At 40.1% G+C, this 20,380-nt stretch overlaps 1 protein-coding gene across 3 annotated transcripts in view; it reads left to right on the forward strand.

Annotated features, from left to right (window-relative positions):
• DLGAP2 (DLG associated protein 2) overlaps positions 1 to 20,380 on the forward strand; it is a 491,075-nt gene that overhangs the window by 408,662 nt on the left and 62,033 nt on the right. For all 3 annotated transcript variants that reach the window (XM_052809696.1, XM_052809697.1, XM_052809699.1), the window contains one exon: positions 10,606 to 10,817. In XM_052809696.1, coding sequence (XP_052665656.1) covers positions 10,606 to 10,817 — 212 coding nt within the window. The remainder of the gene's footprint in view (positions 1 to 10,605; positions 10,818 to 20,380) is intronic.

A 20,380-nucleotide genomic window follows, 5' to 3' on the forward strand; every position in this document is an offset into this window, starting at 1 on the left:
CTTAAAAAAGAAAAAAGCAGCGGTTTCAACGAGGCTCTTTGCTGGTTTAAGTTATGCCTACATGGAGAAGGCTTTGAGGACAAGCTAGTGGATAAATAGGCATTAAGCCCCAGTTACATTTTTCCAGGAACTCTTCTGGGGACAGGACAGATTCCCACAAATGAGACCGTTGCCCTCAAGAGATATGCTACTGCTTTCCACTCTCCCTCTGGTTTGCAAGGATGGATGGATTTGAACTCAATGCCCCTTTCTCAGCACTTCATCTTTGTGAAACTAGATTGTATCTGTTTGCTTGACATAAAACCCATATATGAAGTACAGAAACTATATCCACTACTCTACCAAGTGATGCATAGAGTGGAGTTAGCCAGAGCTAGCAGAGTTTTGATACTAGCATCCAAATCACTATCACCCACGCTCCCTTCACAATGATTTATGACCAGCCACCACTCCAGAATTACCTGGGTTGTTTCTGCTGCAGGCAAAGCTCGTATAGATGGTAGGGAAGCAGGGTAGGCTGCATCCTAAATCAGCATGGACATGTGCTGTACCATTTTGATTTCTACAGCCCATTACAGCCCCACGAGGATGTGTCAGCTAGCCCTGTGCCCTCGCAGTCAGGAGTGGAGATGTGCAAGAGAGACTGTAATGCCCAGACACTAAGGGAAATGATGGGACAGTTAATGCCCTGCAGTCCATTCGCAGTGCTAATGTCATCTGGTGCAGCACCTGGGGCCACTCTGTGGAGTTATTCCCTGGGTCAGTAAGGGTGTAATCCTCCCATACAGAGCAGCAAGCTCAACCACTCATACTTGTTCCTTATAATGCTCTCTCTACCCATCATACCTCTGAAGTATTGCACTTATGATTTTAAGAACATTAACTAAAAAGGATTTAATAAAGCCAACACTTCCCTGTATTTACAGAACACTGATGGTTTCATGTGTCACAAAAACCCAGAATACTTCTTAAATACCCCTTCCAAGGGAAAAAGAAGGGCGGGGTGGAGGGGAATAAGTACATTCAATCAATGATGGTGTAAAGCTCTGACCAAACAGTTGTCTCAGGTTACTGGTATCTTGAATTACGGTGTTAATCAGTGATACAGCAGCGCACTGCTTCCATGCCCGTGTACTAGGATGCTCATACTGGCTGAAATGAATTGCTGAAGCTTTTTTCCAAACAAGAGTAGAAAGATTTCAGAGTTAGTATTTTCTTAAAGCTGCCAAAACAAGTCCCTATTACTGTAGAAATGTCAGAGAGGCTGTGATCCTACTGCCCTTTAATCAGGGGGAATTGTCCTCCTTTATAACATTACTACAGCGTGTTGCCGAATTGTTTTTCAACATTCCCTTCACCGAAGTTGAAAGCTGACCTTTGCAGTTGTTACCCAAAGATGTCACCGGGTCTGAAGAAGTTTTCAGCCAAGAGTAACTTATTATTTTATACACTCAGGCCAGTTGCATCTGTCAAATGAGACTGCCAGGAATGTGCACGCAGGGCTGTACTGACTGCATACTCTCCTATGCTGCAGGCTTGCTGCCTACAGCAGCCCCAGCTCCTCTCCTGAGCAGTCTATACCATTTTTCCTGCAAGGACGTGACTGTAAAAAATGGTGAAGCATTCATAAATGTTGCTTTATTGTTTGGGGTTTTTTTCCATCTGGTTTTGGCCATCTTACAGTGTTGTGCTTAAAGCTTGGTTTTTAAAGTGGAATTGCAGGTGTGTTTAGATGGCTGAATGTCTATATGGACAAGGTCGCTGGTACTTCTGGTAGGGGAACTGGTCTTTTGAAAAGTGTGCAGATAGTTAAGCATTACCTAGTAGCTAGGCAGGAAAAAAATGCCTCATTTCACTCTGTAAGCTAAATAATTAGAGTCAACTGGAGTTAACTGTTCAAAGCTGTCAATCGTTAGTTAACATGAGAAAAATGGATGAAAGGCAAATATATATTTTTTTTTTATATAACCTTTAAAATTATTTATGTGTTAAAGACACGCACTGTTTTTTTCAGTAGCAGCCCTATAACAAATAGAAAAAAAGGTGATATCATTTCCTGCTTAGGTTAAATAAGACACTGTTTACTACAGGCCATCTTTTGGGTCAGCCCTGTGTACGCTGCCTTTTAGGTTCTTCTTCCCTATCTAGCCTTGTAATAGCTCTGCAACGTTGGAGTCCTTGCTACATCTTCAGTCTCTGTGGTTTTAGGTGCATTGTAAGTGTGTTGGGAGCACCTCTCCCTTTCTTCTTTTAAGAGCATTTTGGTTTCTGACTCTATACTTCTGTGACCACGAATGGTCTGTGGGGTCTTGCCCCACTCACACAGGTAATGATAAGGTGACGACTCTGAATTTCCCTTAAGTCTGCAGTGGTAAAGGCAAAGATATTTCCAGAGGGACCTACAGGTGATTTGGCTGATAGGTCATGCAATGTTGAGAGTCTGGGCTGAAGGGGCTGATGATACTTTATTTTCCCATTTCTGAAAGTGGCTAGAAAAGGACAGAATAGTAATCCACTGCAACGCCTGCACTGTGCCGCTCGGGGCTCCAGCTGCCTGCGGGAGCGTTGGACGTGATGCAGCGAGGACGCAGGGATGCAGGTGACCCCCCGTGAGCAGGAGCGGGTGCCTCACGCCCTCAGAGAGCCTTGTCTCCCACAACTTCGTCAGTCACAAAACCCAGGCTGGTTTTCTTCACTGTGCTGTGCAGATAGCTCAGCTCCATTCGCTCTGCAAATGTGATTCAGGCGATTCAGTCTACCTCTCCCAAAAATACCTGCCAGGAAAACTCATAGTTAGCTTCAGTTGCTGATATTGTGGTCCCCTGGGCCTCGTCTGCTGCCCTGTCAGTCAGGCAGCCCAGCTGGCAGGTATATTCCTGGCTCCCCTTCATGTGTAGTGAGTGACAAGCTGCAATCCAGTTTAGGTCGTTAGCCTTTTGATGCTTGGTTTTAGCAGAATTTGCACTGTAATTAAATTAATTCACTTTATAGAGAAAGATGTAAAGGAAAATGCAGCTGTGAGCTGGCCCAAAAAGGCAAAGAGATAGAAAAACAAACTCTGGGTGCATGACTATTGCAAATTAATTGGCAGAAATGCTGCATTTTGTGGCACGCATGAAAAGTTCCAAGTTTTGGTCTTTGATGCTTCTGTGGACCTGCATTATTGAAATAATTGCTACCTTATGCTGCATCTATGCTATCAAACTGCACAGTGTCAGGATAGTTTCCTTGGCACTGCATCCTGATCCTCTATGCTGTTACGTGGCTCAGCCTGTCTTGGGCATTGTTTTCATTCAAGCCAGCCAGTATTTCCCTAAACAGTTCCTGGGTACAGTTCAGGACTTAGCACAGGCCAGGGACTGTTCCTGGTAGTGACACACTGGTTTGGAGGCAAAGATTGCTCAATAGCATGGGTGTAGAGTGCTGCAGGCCAGCTGACCTCCAGGCAAGACAGTGGGTCTTCATTTACTAATGTATGCACAGTCCTAGGGTAATCACCGTGTAATCACCATTTTCATCCTTCGCTCTCGCTAGTACTGACAATTGTGCAGCAGCACAGCAAGTTGGAGCAACTCGCCAGTTCGGCTGAAGACTTATCTTTGCTTATCTTTATTATTGTTGGTAGGGTAATTTTCCAGGCAGCACTCTAAGTCACTTTACCATTACTAGCATTGCTTGAAAAGCTGAATATTGCTTCAGGAAAACCTGCCCCACTTAAGTTGATGGTAGTAGGATTTTAAAGCAGCTGAAGCTGACCACAAAGCAGCATCCTGGGTCACTTACCAAAGCAAATATGCAGCCAACTGGTTTCTTGGTTGAATCCCTACTGGTTTTGTGTCTTAGATTGAGAGGCTATATGTATCTAGGTTCTCATTTAAGTACAGGCCAAGCCCTCCCTTCGGTCCAAGCTTATCTCATATCAATGTTCTGGCACAAGATCTCCATGAGCTCCAGGCTTAGCAGGCTAAAATCACTTATAGCATGGACAAGCCCACCACTACCTCGCTCCACCATGTCAAAATGGCACAGAGTCCAGAGGGTCCCAGAGAGACCCCGCAACATTAATGCAGCCTTGCTTGGAACTACACATGAAAATCTAAGATCAGGCAGTAAATAATGCTGGTACTGGTTTCCCTATTTGAACATCTCCCAGCTGGAATATTATGTTTGTGTTCTGTGATCTGCATGGGTGTCTAGTCCATTCCCAACTCCCAAATTCCTGAATACAAGTTGTTTTCAACCTAGTGTAAAGCATATACTGTTTGGGATCTATGTGATTTTCTTCCTCTTCCTGTGATACTATGGCTGTTCATAGCAAAGCCTGGAGAGAATGCCTGGCAAGGCAAAGATGCCTCTTGCTTTCTCAGGTTAGCTCCTGCCTTGATGGACAGGGTCAACAGACTTCTGGGGAATGCTGCAAGAACTCTCTGTGCTTCTGAGCTGTCAAGCAGTTCAGGGACTAGGGCGTGGCATGTGAAAATTAAAGCTAATTAGGAGGATTGGCATTGTTAGTGGTGAGGAGGAGTCCCTGGCATATTTCGTAGAGATTTTTGAATGGCTTCATTGTATAATTCATATTCTTTGAACAATGAATCAGCACATGAAAAAAAAAAACCACAGAAAAAAACGAGTTAAAAATGTGTACTGAGAATGTTGTTGAGGTGTAGACACAAGGTTAGCTACTGAGGAAACAAAGTTTTATTTTCAGATGCTGCACTCTTCCTTCCGGAAAAAAGCTAGACCAATAGGGTCTAGAGTCCACAGCCAGTAGACAGGGGAATGTCATTAGTATCACTAACTTCAGAAGAAAATTCTAGTAATTGGTCAGTGTTCCTTCTTTAGGAAAATTTTTGAAAACACAGGAGGTCCAGCTCCCACCTCCCATTATGATATCAAGGAAACTTTCTACCATGCTAAAAAGCATATCTGCCTGCCTTGGTAAGATTGTCATCTACTTTCATCTACTTGCAGCTGTGCACAAAGGCTGTTTTTCTGAAGCTCCTTGTAGAAGGCGTGATTTAAGAGAAAATCTCTTAACTACATTTTAGATTGTGTCCTTCTGGGTTTTTTGGGGGGGGGGTCATCTTCTTGATCAGGGTGAGAAAGGATAAAATTACAAAAATTACATATATACTACATAGTGTTTCATGTCTTATCCTTCTTCATATCATCTGTAGTCTGAATTCATGCACAGACAGCTTCTGCTTCTAGTAATATGTGAAATTTATATTACTAAAATAAGATTTAGGTCATAATGAATATTTCAGTGCATTTTACATCTGCATGCTAATTAAATTTCACAGGACTCCTATGAGGTAGGTAATCCTCACCTTTGAGAATGAGAAATATGAAGAAGTGATAGTCAGCTCCCTCAGCTGAAGCCATATATTTAGAAGTGTTTCATTTTAGATAGTAAAGTGATATGCCAGATTTTCAGCAGATCAGCACTTTAGTGGTGGAACACCTTTAAAATTCTGGGAGCTGGGAGCAAATGCCATAGAAGTGGGCAACAGGAGCGGATCTGTTTTGAAATGCCACTGGCTGTTGCCAGTTTGACTTCTTTAGCTGAATCCTAAACTGAAATAAAAAAACTTGAATTAACAGTGGTCAAAGTCCAGAAGAATGAACATTTCATTGGTTCTTCCAGTTTTGACATCAGTATTTCTTAGATACAAGGTTGGGTATTCACACTGCTAGCACTGGTTCCTGAATGGGAGCCTAGATTACCTGTCTCTGATTAGACATAAGGAAAAGCTTTTTCCCCCTAAGTGTGGTCAAACATTGGAACAGGTTGCTGAGAGAGGTTGTGGAGTGTCCATCTTTGGAAAGATTCAAAACCCAGCCAGCCACAGTCCTGGGCAACCCGCTGTATCTGTCCATGCTTTGAGCAGGAGGCTGGACTAGAGACCTCCAGAGTCCCCTCCAACCTCAGTGATTCCATGATTCCTGGTTTGTTCCTGAGGTTTGGTGAATTCATGCCTGTTTTCCCTGACAACACGCTGTTGCTTACACGCAGAATCTGTGTGATCTGAGAATCAAGGGACAGACTTACTGCCGAAGTCCAGTCAGGGGTGCGAAATCCATTTCTTCTGACAGGTCTAATCTGAGCACAACCAAGACACCCAAGAGGGAGGACTTCTAACAAAACACAAGGATAGTGACTTTTCTTCTAAAACAAGGAAATTCATCTTCATAGTAACAACGTTTCTAGAATACCCACTGAGAAGATGTGAGTTCAGTTTCTTCCTTAGCCTGTACAAGGTCAAACCCCCATCTTCTCAATTCCCCAAACTGCATTCTGAGCAGCAGGCTGTAAAGCAGTTTGGAGCAAAGGCACTTCTTTCTTTGTTAAGATGCTCCACAAGTTTTATCCAAACACCCTTTCACATAAAATTCCTGCGAATGTTTGGCCCAGGGACTCTAACTAAGCTCCCTCATTCCAGGTAAGTGCCTGGATCACGAGGCTGCAACACACCCGTTCTTGTACGTGAAGTCCTTCTTTTCTAACCAGCCCTCCCCAGGCAATCTGTGAGTGTTCCATGAAAAGGCCATGAGTTACAAAAAGAGGAGGAGTGCATGCCAGTTTATTTATCAGCCCTAAGTCTTCTCCTTCCCCAGCAGGCCAACTGTTATGGAATTGAAGGTGAGCAGTAACATCTCCCACTTCCACATTATGGAAGGAAAGAATAAGGCTGCTCAGTTCTATGAAAAAAAACCTGAATTTGTTTTTCAGAAGGTGGTTTTAGGCTGTGAATGGGAAATGAAAGAAGGGCCTTTCTATTGTCTGTAATCAGATACACTAAACCCAAGAAAGGAGAAGCATTTGAGATTTTTCCTCATGCTTTGCATTTTGGTTGCTAACTAAAGGGACCTTTTGGTTCCTTTTGGATGCTACTCTGAAGGAGCTAACTCTCCTAAATGCCTTTTATGGGGAACTTAGGGTCCTATCTAAGGTTCTGGAGTTCACTCTCAGGATCAGCTCCATAAAATGTAGCAAGTTTTAGGTACCGGGTGCTTTAATAAAATTGGCCCTCAGTGAGTAATGTAAGATATCACACTGAATCAGTAGCAGAACAATTAAAAGATACCAAATTTCCTGAACCTGGCTGTGCTCCTCACAACAACAGTGCATGAAATTTGTGAATGAGACTCATCATTCTCCGTAATAGTTATAACCAAATCAGCAGCCGGTGACAAAATTAAATGAAAAGATCCAGACCTTGTTGGCTCGTTGTTCTTACAAAAGGAAATTCATATGGTAATATGCAGTCTCTCTCCTCTGTGGATAGAAACTGCATATACAAGGATTCATGTTAACATCTAGAACAGGAGGAAGGCCTTTTTAGACATTATAAATATCAGTACTCATCACTATATGCAAGTAGATAATTAGGGTAATTATTCCCAATTAGCAGCTGCAAGCCCTGCAGATGGGAATTTCAGGGGCTGGTAACTATTGTAAGAAAGCATTTCTGCAAGCTGCAAAGCCCTTTTCATGTTTTGGAAAATACACATTTAATGACCCTCATACATGCTGTTAAATATTTTTGTTAATTTTTCAAAATAAAATTCTTTCCTGCACTAGTATAATACTTCTGCTTTTCTTTAAAGCTATGTTGGGGTCCGAGATGGCCTGGATTGGGAAAGATTTTTCCAAGTAAATGAGGAACCAGGCCGAAATGGGACTCAAAATTTGCTTTTCTTCTCAGTCAGTGAGGAAAAACAATGTCAAGGGCCCTTTCATTGGCTTTTGAAGACAGCGTAAGGGCTCCAGCTGTTTTCCTAGGCTCTGCGTGAAACCTTCTGAGAGAACACATTGTCAAACTTGCTTGCCAGGCTCCAGAAGCATTTTCCCTGTGTTCTTTGTATTCTGCTCCTTTGAATGGCTCCAGGGCAAAAAAATACACATATTTTAATTGTGAATAATGTTTTTTCAACCATAAAGGCTTCTGTGATAGCCAACGAGTTGCCCTGATTAGAAAGGGATTCTTGGTGCATTTGTATGTACCCTGAGTATATTACAGGCACAAATGGAGCAGGGCTTCTTCAGTTTTTAGCTTTTATGTGAATTCATTTAAGTTATGAATTCAGAAAGCAAAAGAAATGTAATCAGCAAAAATAGTAAGGCACGTGACTGTAACATTTGTCCTCATGAAGCTCCTTATCACAGTGAAGAAACTTAATTTTTAGATACATTAATGTAAAAAATTAGTCATTCCTATCTTTTAAAGTAAGACTTCAACTTCAATCAACAAATAAGCCTCTGTTTACTCATTTAAATCCAGTCCTTATCTAGTTATTTGAACACAGAATTTCAGACAAAGTTGAGAAACTAATCATTTTTTACATTTGAGTAAGGAAAAGGTTATTGATCAATGTCTTTTTCAACTTTCTATTTAATTATCTTCAAGCTAAAATGAAGGAAAGAAATTTCAAGCCAAAATAATCATTCTATGAAAAAGTTATGAGGTTTTTGAAAAAAGAATATTAAGACTGAACATAATAATTCAGCTTTAGTACAGAAAATTGAACAGTATAGCTTGCAGTGGGCCCATGTAGATGCCAATAAATGCTTTTTCAGCATTTTGAATTTGTTTTTAGCTATGCTGACATACAAGCAATAAAGAAGATTTAAAAGTTAGAGTATGTTTGTATGATATCAATTCATTTTTCTTAATATAGCTCTCTAATTCAGATTTTTACAGTTAATAGTGTTGCCAGCTGTAGATGAAAAAAAAAGCTTAAGAAAATATATTTATTTTGTATATTTTAGGAGTCTGGCTGTTACAAGTATCACTACCTGTAAATACCTTTTAGGTTTCCTAGAATCTCAAAAAACCTTCCTCCAACATTAATCTCGTACATACTAGGGCTTAGGAAAGAAATGAGGATGCTGTATTACATTTACAGGCTTCAAGTTTGGGAAGATTTTTCATGCTGCCTTTCCAATCACCATTCAAAGCTGAATAATATCAAAAGTTTGTTTCTTTGCATGATCTAACCCATATTTCTTTTAGATTCATGCTCTGTCCTATTACTTCATATAAGAATATAACTCATAATTTTTTTCTCTGATATTTGTCTCTAACATTTTTCTGATCTGTGCTATCTGTTTCATCTCTTTTTATCTGACTTCATCTTCAGTCTCTCTTTTTTCTCTCCTGAGCTTGTTTCTTTAACTTAATGTCTCTATTTTCACTTGTTCACCCCCTTTAAAAACTTTGTTTCACCCTTAATCCCTTTTTGGGACTCAAAGCACCAGATCTGTTCACCTTGTGTGTGGCTAATTTGTGTATCTTGAAAGGGTAGTAAAGATGACAGGCAGATCGTTAGTTGTTTAAATCCAATCTCCAAGACTTCTGAAACCACTGGGAACATTTGCTTCAGCTCTGCAGTGAACTCTGTCTGTAGAAGCTCTCAAATATGTTTGACTTGAAAGTCTTTATTAGACAACTGGCTTTGCAGAAACTCCTTAATATAAGTTTAACTGGAAGTTCAGATTTGTAGTATATTGGTAAATAATGCCATTTTACTGTTTAATATATATGAAGTCATTATGTTGATAAAGGATTTGATGCTGCCAAATGCATCAGCCCTCGTCCACTGATGTACTCTATCACATCCTTCGTTTTAACCATGAGTCATTATAATGGATTTCAGAGTTGCTTATATCCTTTCAGTTAAGTAAATGCTTAAGTGTGTTTCTGGATTAGGACCAGAGGACTCAGCACCTTGGAAGATTAAACAAAAAGCAAAGAATCAGCAATACTGGCAGCAACAGGCTTGCTGGGTTTATCCGTAAGTCTTAAAACTAGGCTGATTTCACTTCGGATTGGAAAATCTACTCCTGCTCAATTCTCTGCCAATTTGTGGTGCAGAGAGATATCCATCCACCAGCTGTGGATTATCTGACTACCAATCTTACTATTTGAAAAACCACCTCAACTGCATGAAAGCAGCTTCGACCAAATGTATTAATAATTAACTGGCTACGTTCCTGATATGTTACAGCCTCTATGAACTATTTTGCAGTTTCTAAATAAGAAAAAAGATAAATTGCCACATTTGCTTTTTTTTCAGAGAAGTTTGCCCTAAATCGGAATCCTATCCATTTATGCCAAAATCACAGCTTAGTTCAACTTAAATACTTCATTCACCTTCCTGAAAAGCAGCCAAAGCCCCATACAAGGAGAGTTGGTAAAAAACTCTGAAGTGCTCAGCTTTCAATGAGTTTTAGGTCTGAGACATCTGAACAACTTACTGTTTATCAGCTGAAAATCCGTGTGCAAACTTTTAAGTGGTTAAGCTAAGCTACTTCCTGCAATTTAGAGCATGTCTACAGATAGATACTGCAGCTCAGCTCACAAACCGTGACTTGATTGTTCCTTAGGTTCCAACATTTATAAACTGAAAATTTCCAATCTTGAAGTTGGAATTAAATTGCCAAATCATTTGGGGACCTTTGATATTTCTTTCTAAGTGGTCTGTTTCTGAAGAATAAAAAAATCATGACTTGTCTTTGTAAAATGAAAAATTGAAGGAAGTATTTAAATAGCTGAAAAGAATTATACACATTTTGCGTGTGTCTTTTATGGTCTTCATTAGGTACCTCAGGATGAATGGGGAGGATACCCAGCTGGTGGGAAAGACGAAGAGATCCCCTGCAGAAGAATGAGAAGTGGGAGCTATATTAAGGCCATGGGAGATGAAGAAAGTGGAGACTCTGATACTAGCCCCAAGACATCACCAAAATTAACGGTTCGACCAGAGTCATTATTAAAATCCATTGGACAAAGACCACTGGGAGATCATCAAAAGTAAGTTTCACTATACCATGTTATACACCTTTCTGAAAGTTGCCATGACTTGGGTAATTTTTGTTTGTGTCTTACTGGTAGTGGTCAGTATCCATGAGAAAATGTGATACTGTAGTTAAAAAGCTAACTTTTGTGTCTTTGTTTTAAATTAGCTACAGTTTCTTATGATTACTGGATGAAAAACTGGCATCCTCCTCCATCATGTAAAAAACCTGCTACTTCAAAAGAGTTTGTAACATTTACTGAAGGAAATATATCCGTATATTTATCAAAAGTTTAAAATTCTGACTATTTCTTCTCTAGAAGGATTGTTTTGTTATAAGTCTTTGTTATTTCATTGTTTTCTCTGAAATAGAAAATACACTCTATTCTATACTAGGCATAATAACAAATATATAATTGTATCATATATTTGGCATCTTCCACCTTTTTTATCAGTACAATGCTTTATGTATCAGCTAAACTGTATCATACTTATGTAAACATATTGTGGAGGGTTTTGTTTGGGGGTTTTTTCCATTCATACTACCTACAATATGGCCTATTAAATAACTAAAGCAAATTTTAAAACTATAGGAAAACATGCAGTTAAATATGTTTTCCAATAGCTCTTTATATTTCTCTCCTTTTTATTCTTTCAATATATCATGTTATAACTAAATTGTAAGTATACTTCTGAAGACAGTTTCAAAGTGGTAGCCTGATTTCAAATTTGCAGCTTCTGTTAATGTGACTGAGTGTTTTTCATGGCTCAGAAAATTGATCTTTTTGCCTGGGAGAAATATATAAAATGAAGAAATTAAGAGTGAAACCTTTGATCAAAGGTTGTTTATTGTTCTGTAGGTAATACCATGCATAGTATACCACAGTGACTCACCTTTTCATAAAATAAAACAAAACAAAAAGCTTAGGCAAAAAATCCTTTTGGCTTAATTAAATTGAATTAGTTAGCTTGCAATCTGGAAGAAAACCATCGACTTTCACTATTACTGAAGAGAACAGTTTAGAACTCTATTGTTTCAGATAGATATTGTTTCTCACATATCTCTGTAGGCTCAATTCAGATGCACAAAGGTGTCTGTACTGTAAGCTGCTGTAAGATTTCTGAGATACCATGAAAAAAGACTGACAGGCCTCCGCTCTTGATTGGCAACTAAAATCCAGGCAGGATACCTTATGGCACCTCAAAGGGTGTCAGAGACCTATGTTTAGGCAACTGAGCCAAATTCTGAATGTGAATCTGAAGGATTTGCTAGAATATTAGGTCCAATGATGAAATTTGCTGGCAGCCCTGTACCTGGCTGATTTCCAAAGATGAAAAGATGAGCTCTTAATGACAGTGGTTGAAAGCAACATTTGAATTTTTGATGTCCTCAGTCATTGTATCTGGGCTGAAGTTTGGGCTTGAGGCATGCCCATCGACTGGTTCAGTCCGAATTTGTGAAAGTCCCTGAGAAACAAAGAAGGTGGTTAATTTTGAGCTTGTGAGTACTTGTCAGGGGGAGTAGAGGTCTTTCAGGATGAGGAGCCCATAATTTCTCAGCCATGGTGGAGACATATGTTGTAAATTCTTCAGTCCTGGATTTTCTAGTAAATGGCTCTGAAAGCTGTGGGTCCTGAAAAGGGTGATAATCCTCGTGGGATAAGATGTGCTAAGGGAGGATGAACTAATGTCTGTGGCTTGTTAAGAGTGACCCTTCTGAAGGAAACAGGGAAAGAGGAGATAGTCAACTTTCTTAGACTTCCCCACATCAACCAGCTGTCTTCCTGCTGGTAAATCAAACATTTCCAGAACATAGACCTGAGTACGGAAACCTGACCATGTACACTGAGAAGGTTTTGGAGTGGTCCCTGGCAAACTTGTCGCCTGGGTCTATTAGCGCTGTCCCAGCCACTGCCTGGCCATGTTCGGGGCATTGGTGTAGGCCAGAGATCATTCCCAGGAGGCAGTTTGGATGTAGCCATCCTGTTTTGGAGGGTATGCCATATCCATTCTAGTAACGCAAACAAAAACCTTCTCTCAGAGACAGTTCTAACTTTCCAAGTACTTGGACCAAATAAAATATATTCTATTCTGTTCTTTGTTTTCGGCTACAGTTGGGTCTCCCACAAGTGAATGTAGATAACAGCACAGATTCTCCAGCAAGTGGCAGGTCTCAGTGCCTGCCCTAGACCCCTACAGCTTATAAACAGATCCAGACAGCATCTAGACACAAGTATTCAAACAAAGAATGTGTTTCAAGAAAAAAAGTCTTTCTGATCTGTTAAATCCTGAAGGCAGGTATTTATTAGTAGGTCAGTACCAAATGTTGTGTCGTCTGTCAGTTTTCTATGTATTGCAAATACACTGCTCAAAATATAATTGATTAAAACACGAGTGTGATGCTGATGCAGTATGCTGCGGTTGACAGCTGTGCCTGTTCATGGTCCCAAGGGATTTAATGGCATAGTTACCACTAACTGCAGTCAGAAAAGGAGGAAGCTTTTTGTAATACTGTGAAATATTATTAGGGGCTCTGTCGAGAATTTGTTGCAAACACTGCACTAGGAATAATTGAGCAGCCAGGCTGCTGCTGACAGATATCTTTTAAATCCTCAGTTTTCCCTTAAACTGAGGGGCAGCACCTTGAATCTGGCAGCCTAACATACACATTTTTTTCCAGTGAACCTCAGGCAGAAATGTGACAACTATTCTGGTTCTTGTATGTCTGTCTTACAAAAATCTGCAAATTTCAGCAGTCCTAAAGCAGACAGAAAATTTCTTGTCTCACAAGAATACAAAGTGCTGATCCTAAACCTGGGGTTTCACCACAAGGCATCTCCTCCCAGTATGTCTGTGTCTCCCTGTCACTGTGGTTACCTTTTATGTGTGGCAGATTTCTGTGACGGATGTGGCAAGGGCTGATGGTTATGGAGCCTTCCTTCCTCCTCCGGCACAGCTCAGTGATCCCCATTGCATGCTGAGTACCCTTTGTACCACTGATCATGCTGCTGAGCCAGAAGCCAAGGTTTTGAACAGCATTCCTGCAGGTGTAGCAGGGCTGAATAGCATTTCTGGCATGTATTAAGAGAAATTATGTAATTCAAGATGTCAGCTCCATTAGCTGGCTTTTTAGCTTGTTTACTAGGATGGAGGCAGCTAATGCACAGGAATAAAATGGGTCTTATACTCCCTTAGTCCTCTGCTTGGGTGACAGGATAGCTCAGAACAGGGGTCTGAAAGAGCACCAGTAAACCTGTAATAAAAACTGAATATTGATAGTTTTGGAGGTATATAAACATGCACTGGCTGCAAAACTTATGTTGGTGGGTTTCATAAGAATAAGCCTACTTTTCTATCACTATCCTGAATGGGATAAAATGAAAATTAGAAAAGCCTTCACTTAACCTTTGACAGACCTTTGACATGTGTGCATATTTCTCCTCTGAGTTTTATCAGGCATCTTTGCAAGGAGTTTTTTCCCATTTAAATTCTGTTTCTCCTTTGACAAAAGTAAGCCCCTATTTTGTCAGTTTGTGTTGCTCAAAGATTCAGCAAATTGAACATTAAAAATTCATAAACAATAGAAATGCATATTTGTATCTGAATAAATGATTTTATTTAACAACATACAAGTAGGTATATGTAACTGACTTAACAGAAATATAAAAATTCTGAAATAATTTCCTTTCAGTTACTGTTGGAAAGGAGTATATTTTATTCCAAGTAGGAATAAAAAAGAAAAAAACCTGCTGGTTTATTCAGGTGGCAGAAGCAGGGCATATATGCAACCACTGCCATCTGATCACCACCTCTGTCAAACTGCTAGCACAGCCAGCATGACCGCCAGCCCGCTTTCAGCCTCGGCCACCCAGCTGTCTTCTAGACAGTGCCCAGGCATGTTTCAGGGACTAACCCTGGTGCATGCAGCCACCCTCTCTATAGGATAAGAAAGTTTAACCATACAGGTCAGTTGGCTGAAGGGTCAGGTAATGGACCTAGCTTATTTCTGAGTATAGCCATAGCCTAAGTGACTCAAATTTTGCTGGATTTTTCAAAAATTAAATGTCTAGATTACTCACTGGAGATAAATGCATTTCAGCTCTTCATTTCTGTTTCAAACGACTGAATAGTATGTTGCACTACTTAGTCCTATAACATCAAGTCGAAGGCCAGTGTAATTTATTATTATTATGAAATTGCATTTGAGTGAAATATAATGCAATAAGGCTTGCTGTGGTGGAGACAGGATACGTATTTGAATCTGCTTCCTTTCCAACTTTTTGCTTTCTTGGAGCAGTGCCAGCAATCCCATTTATTGTGGAAATTATCTTGACTCCCAGTAGTCCTAGGAGAAAAAAAAATGTTAAACTTTTTAAAATTATTTTTTAATTTTACAATATGATTAGACATACCAAATAATTTGGATGTCAGGTTTTGTATCCTATGAACAAATATAGGGCCTGGGGAGGTGAAATGCAAGCCCCTTCAATTCAGTCCATTGTTTTCTGCCATGCTGTGATGCTACTGGTGATGGAGTTAAACTGTGCTGGAAGGTAGTTTGCGGAAAGTAGCTTGTAGAAGGTGGGTAGCATGCTGTTAGGAATTTTCAATGACAGTAAAGGTCAAAACAGCTGAACATTTTATGGAACTTGTAGCTGAAACAAAGAGAATGTCTGTCCTAAATAAGGTTTGTGCAATCCTGGAAGAGAGACTGACCCACATGATTTGTAAGGGTATCCTTCCAACCTAATAAATGTCATTTCTTTGTATTTGTGACAAAAACAAGCAAAGCTGAGAGATGGAAGCATCAGAGACACTGGGATCCAGAAAGGAAAGCTGAAAAGAAAACAAGAATTTGGGACTATGTAATGGAAAAACAATTCTATGACTGAAGATAATATTCCAGTTGTTTGATGATTCTCAGGAATCTTTTTCTCTTTCAGGAAAATCTCTTTCAGGAAAAGAGTACTTAATATACTGATCATGTAAATGAACAGGATAGCACTGTAGAAATGGCAAGTTCCATTTTCAGTATCTCCTTTTTGAAGTGTTGTGAAAGACTCTGAAAACTGTCTAACCATTTAGTCAAAAGGGATATCAACAGCATTCAGCCCAAAGTTAACACACTGTATTTGAAGATCATACTGGTATCACTCACGCAAATGAATAGTTGTGCTGTGCTGAAGTTTTCCATTATGCTCTGAAGTGACTCATGGGAAACTAGATGCTGCAAACATGAAGATGAAATAGGTTAAGGTACAATATGAAATAAAATCAGTGACAGCAATGTGTACTTTTGTTTTGTGAACCTCTAATGGCAGACTTTACTGTGGCAGCTGGTAGTCCAGATACCTTAGGCTGATGGGTGAGCAGACAGGTAGCAGATGGGAACAGATAGGTAGTTCAAAAATGTAGTGTTTCAATGAGGAAGGAAATCTGCCATAGCACAAATTATTTGGTGGACTACCACAGTACAGTACCAGTGGTACTTTGATTTGTCTTGGCTATATTCTCCATCTAACCCTCTGCCAGGTTTTGGCCCCTGTATGGAATTAAGTGTCTCAAACTCTGAGTCATGGTCACAGAGAAAGCAGCCGTGCCTCCCTCAGATGTTTAACACCGTTGCATCGGATGTTATTAAAGCCCATAGCACACCTGAAGAGCACAATGCATGTCCATATTTCAGCCACTCTTCTTCACAGTCTGATATCTCAAGGCAAAACCCACTTTATTCAGTATTTTAAGATAATATGCCTAAGTAAGACCTGAAATGGTTGACATGTTTTCTGGGCTTATGGTAAACCAGATCAAAGCAGTGATCTGAATTAAAAATAACCTTTCCCTGCTCTTCCCCTTTTCAGAGTGAGAGATTGCATCTTTCTGTGGCCATACTAACTTATGCTGACTTAAAGAATATCTGCACTATGACCCAAGGCATGTCCACATGTTCTGGTCTGCAGACTCTATTATGGCAACAAAAAATTAGCCAAAGCACACAGTAAGGGGGTTAAACTGCAACAAGAAGATCTGACAGCACTTAATGGCCTCAGTCCTTGGCTCAGCAGGAATCATGGAACAGCACAGGTTCCTCTAATATATGTGGGAAATCTATATTAAAAAAAAATTCTTACCATTTGTAACCATTTGTGCTAACCATAGCATACTGTCATGGTTTAACCCCAGCCAGCAGCTAAGCCCCACGCAGCCGCTCACTCACTTCCCCCTCACCCAGTGGGATGGGGGAGAGAACTGGAAGAGTAAAAGTGAGAAAACTCCTGGGTTGAGACAAAGGCGGTTTAATAGGTAAAGCAGAAGCCGCACATGCAAGCAAAGCAAACCCAGGAATTCATTCACCACTTCCCACTGGCAGGCAGGTGTTCAGCCATCTCCAGGAAAGCAGGGCCCCATCACATGTAACCGCTACTTGAGAAGACAAACGCCATCACTCCGAATGTCCCCCCCCTTCCTTCTCCTTCCCCCAGCTTTATAAGCTGAGCATGACGTCATATGGTCTGGGATATCCCTTTGGTCAGTTGGGGTCAGCTGTCCCGGCTGTGTCCCCTCCCAACTCCTTGTGCCCCCCCAGCCTCCTCGCTGGTGGGGTGGGGTGAGAAGCAGAAAAGGCCTTGGCTCTGTGTGAGCACTGCTCAGCAATAAGAGAAACATCCCTGTGTTATCAACACTGTTTCCAGCACAAATCCAAAACACAGCCCCATACCAGCTACTATGAAGAAAATTAACACTATCCCAGCCAAAACCAGCACATACACTTACAACATGAGAGTGAAAACCAAATGAGAAGTTTGGAAGCACTGCATGAGACCAAACCTCTCTCTTTTTATCCATTTTTGCCCATGACAGTGCCAACGCCATATCATTTAGCGATGGACAAATTTGTGGGTATTCCTCCTAGAGAAATACCACTTTGGTAAGTACACAGGAAGAAGTCTTGATATTGCAGGCTGTAGGTAAGTGTGCACGTGTGGAGGAGTGGGTGTGCTGCAAAAACGTCATAGATTGAGAGTTTAAGCACAACTTCCTTGCTAGAGAAATTAATGTCCTATTTCAATGCTCTCCATTGCTGCACACCAGTGATGCAAGCCTTCATTAATTTTTAAGGGTAAACTTCAATTCACCATTAACTCTTCTGCATGTTTAAATTAGCAATGGTTTTGAAGCCGTTCCTGAGAAATATTTTCAATAGAAGAGATGGGAAAAATGACTGGAAAAGTAACTCTCATCTTTTATATGCTTTTTATTTATCTTTGTTTTTTCCTCAATCTTCTGACTCTAAAAAGCCTCATTACACACTTCATTAGTAGCTTTCTGAGGCCCTATAGTGTAGTAGCATCTACTCAGAGTCTCTGAGGGGTGAAATTGGAGATTTACTGAGGAGAGTTTGAGGGCTAATTACAGAGCCTTATCAACTAATAATGCAATCAGTGGGCCACTGGCACAGTGATAGTGTTCTCTGCTGCAGTCAATAAGATCTGGGTTAGATTAGTCCACAGGGTTAAGAGGGAATGCTGATGAAGGGCAGCTAGTCATCTGGCTACCTAGGAAGCATCTTTTACGGGGTCAGAAGACGGTCCCCATCCTTTCTTCCTTTGCAGAATAATAGGAAATGCTCTGAAGCACTGTTAGGCACCTTGTTCTCTTAGAAGTAGCATAGTGTGAAACCCGGGGAGTAATTGAGCCCAGATCTCCTGCCTCATTGTAGCAAATACCAGCTTTATGTTGTAGGGCTGCAATGTATTACCCTCGATTAGGGATGGAAAGGGGATCCTAAGGCTCTGAACAAAGTGCAGAGTCTTCTCAGGAATAAAACAGGCTTTTGTCAGAAAGATGCAATTATGTGATGGATCGCAGTGAAAATGCGGTAAGATTCAGGCCAGTGTCACAAGCACAGATACTGAGATCCAAGAGAAAATATGTTTCTGGTGCTTATTCATTCCTGCTTTCAACAAATATGTTAGTTTTACTTTTCATTTGAAAAGGATCAAGAGCTACTTTTCTCATTTTTTTTAGTCTTTAATAAAAACTAAATGAGACTATAAATTATGTGTGTAGAAACACTTCTCTTCTTCAGGCAAGGTTTTGAAAATTAAGATGCTTTTGGTTAAAAAGCAGAAATCCTGTATATATTTTCACTTCTCCCAATTCGACTCTATTTTTTCCGCAGAAATTACATAGTCTTATTAATATCTTCAACTTCAGCATGAGAAGGTGACTTATTTGCTTAAGACCTATTGGCTTTAATGGACTGTATGGTCTGTAGTCTACATTTGTTCTGCCTAATTATGATTTTTTGCATGTGTACATGTATATATACGAAAAGCAAATAATTGAAAAAAAAAGTGAGATAGCTTCCTGAAGAAAATGGTCAATATTCCATAAAGAGATTTAGGAACATACTTCCAATATTTGAGTTCTGCTTAGGTCCTCAGATCCATTTACTGAACTGCTACATGATGCTTTAAATGCCTCTAACTTTTTGCCGTAACATCTGCCTGAGTTTTGTTGTTGCTGACCAGTTCTCTGCCTACTCTCCAGGGCAAGCTCAAAATAGGATATTGGAACAGGACTTTTAGGATTAGCTGTATGTGCACATCTGTCACCTCTTACAAACAAGAACTCTGAGTTTAGACTTCCCACATCAGACTTTTTTTAATATATGCACATTCTGCGTGATTTGGAGTACAGGCTTGATTGAGCCTACATCCTCTGTATCTTTGCAAGGAGTGATCAAACCACCAGACTGTTTAACTATTCCAGATGATTTCCTCTCATTCTCTTCTGGTTCATGTTGTACAAAATCCCTAAAGACTTACTGATGAGAAAGGTTCTTTCCTACCAGTGATTAGTAGGAATTTCATAAGGATGGGAGCACCAGTCTCCACCTCTTTTCTAACATATTCCTGTAATAAATCAAATGTTCAATATCTTTCAGGCACCTTTTTAAAAAAAGGCTATGGGTCAATGATGAAAAATATAGGCGTCTTTTAAAAATTTAATGTGGCCCAAATTCTCATATCTATCACTGATCAAAGAGAAGCTCCAGTATGGCAAAGACTAGAAAAGAAATTCTTCGCTACAGATAAATTCACCAGATTTATGTGTACTTTCAGGTTTTTTGAAGAACCAGACTAACTGTGCTATTCCGAAGGGAGAATCAGACTTAATGTCTATACTCTGAGTTCTCCAATGGGCTGCATGCAGGCACATCTGTGCCCCTTTGCAGAGCTCTATTGACTTCAGCAGGGATCCAGAGAGACACAGTATGACTCGCAGCTGCTATACAATGGCACTGCTGGCTGAGGTTAATCATTAGATTCTGCTCGATGAGTTATTTCATGTACCTACAAAGACATAGTTAAGATAGATCCAGATAGAGAAATGAATATCCATTGAAATGCAAATCTCTCAATAAAATAGGTTTTGATAACTTATGCTACCTTGCTAATCCTAATGCACCTCCCTTTTCGGTGCCCAAGATGAATCCTTTTACAAATTTTATCTTTTTGTCCCAGAATGATACTTCTGAATTGCATATACTGATTTAAACAGAAGTGATTGTACT

The sequence above is a fragment of the Harpia harpyja genome, chromosome 15, assembly GCF_026419915.1.
Source record: "Harpia harpyja isolate bHarHar1 chromosome 15, bHarHar1 primary haplotype, whole genome shotgun sequence".
Taxonomy (NCBI): domain Eukaryota; kingdom Metazoa; phylum Chordata; class Aves; order Accipitriformes; family Accipitridae; genus Harpia; species Harpia harpyja.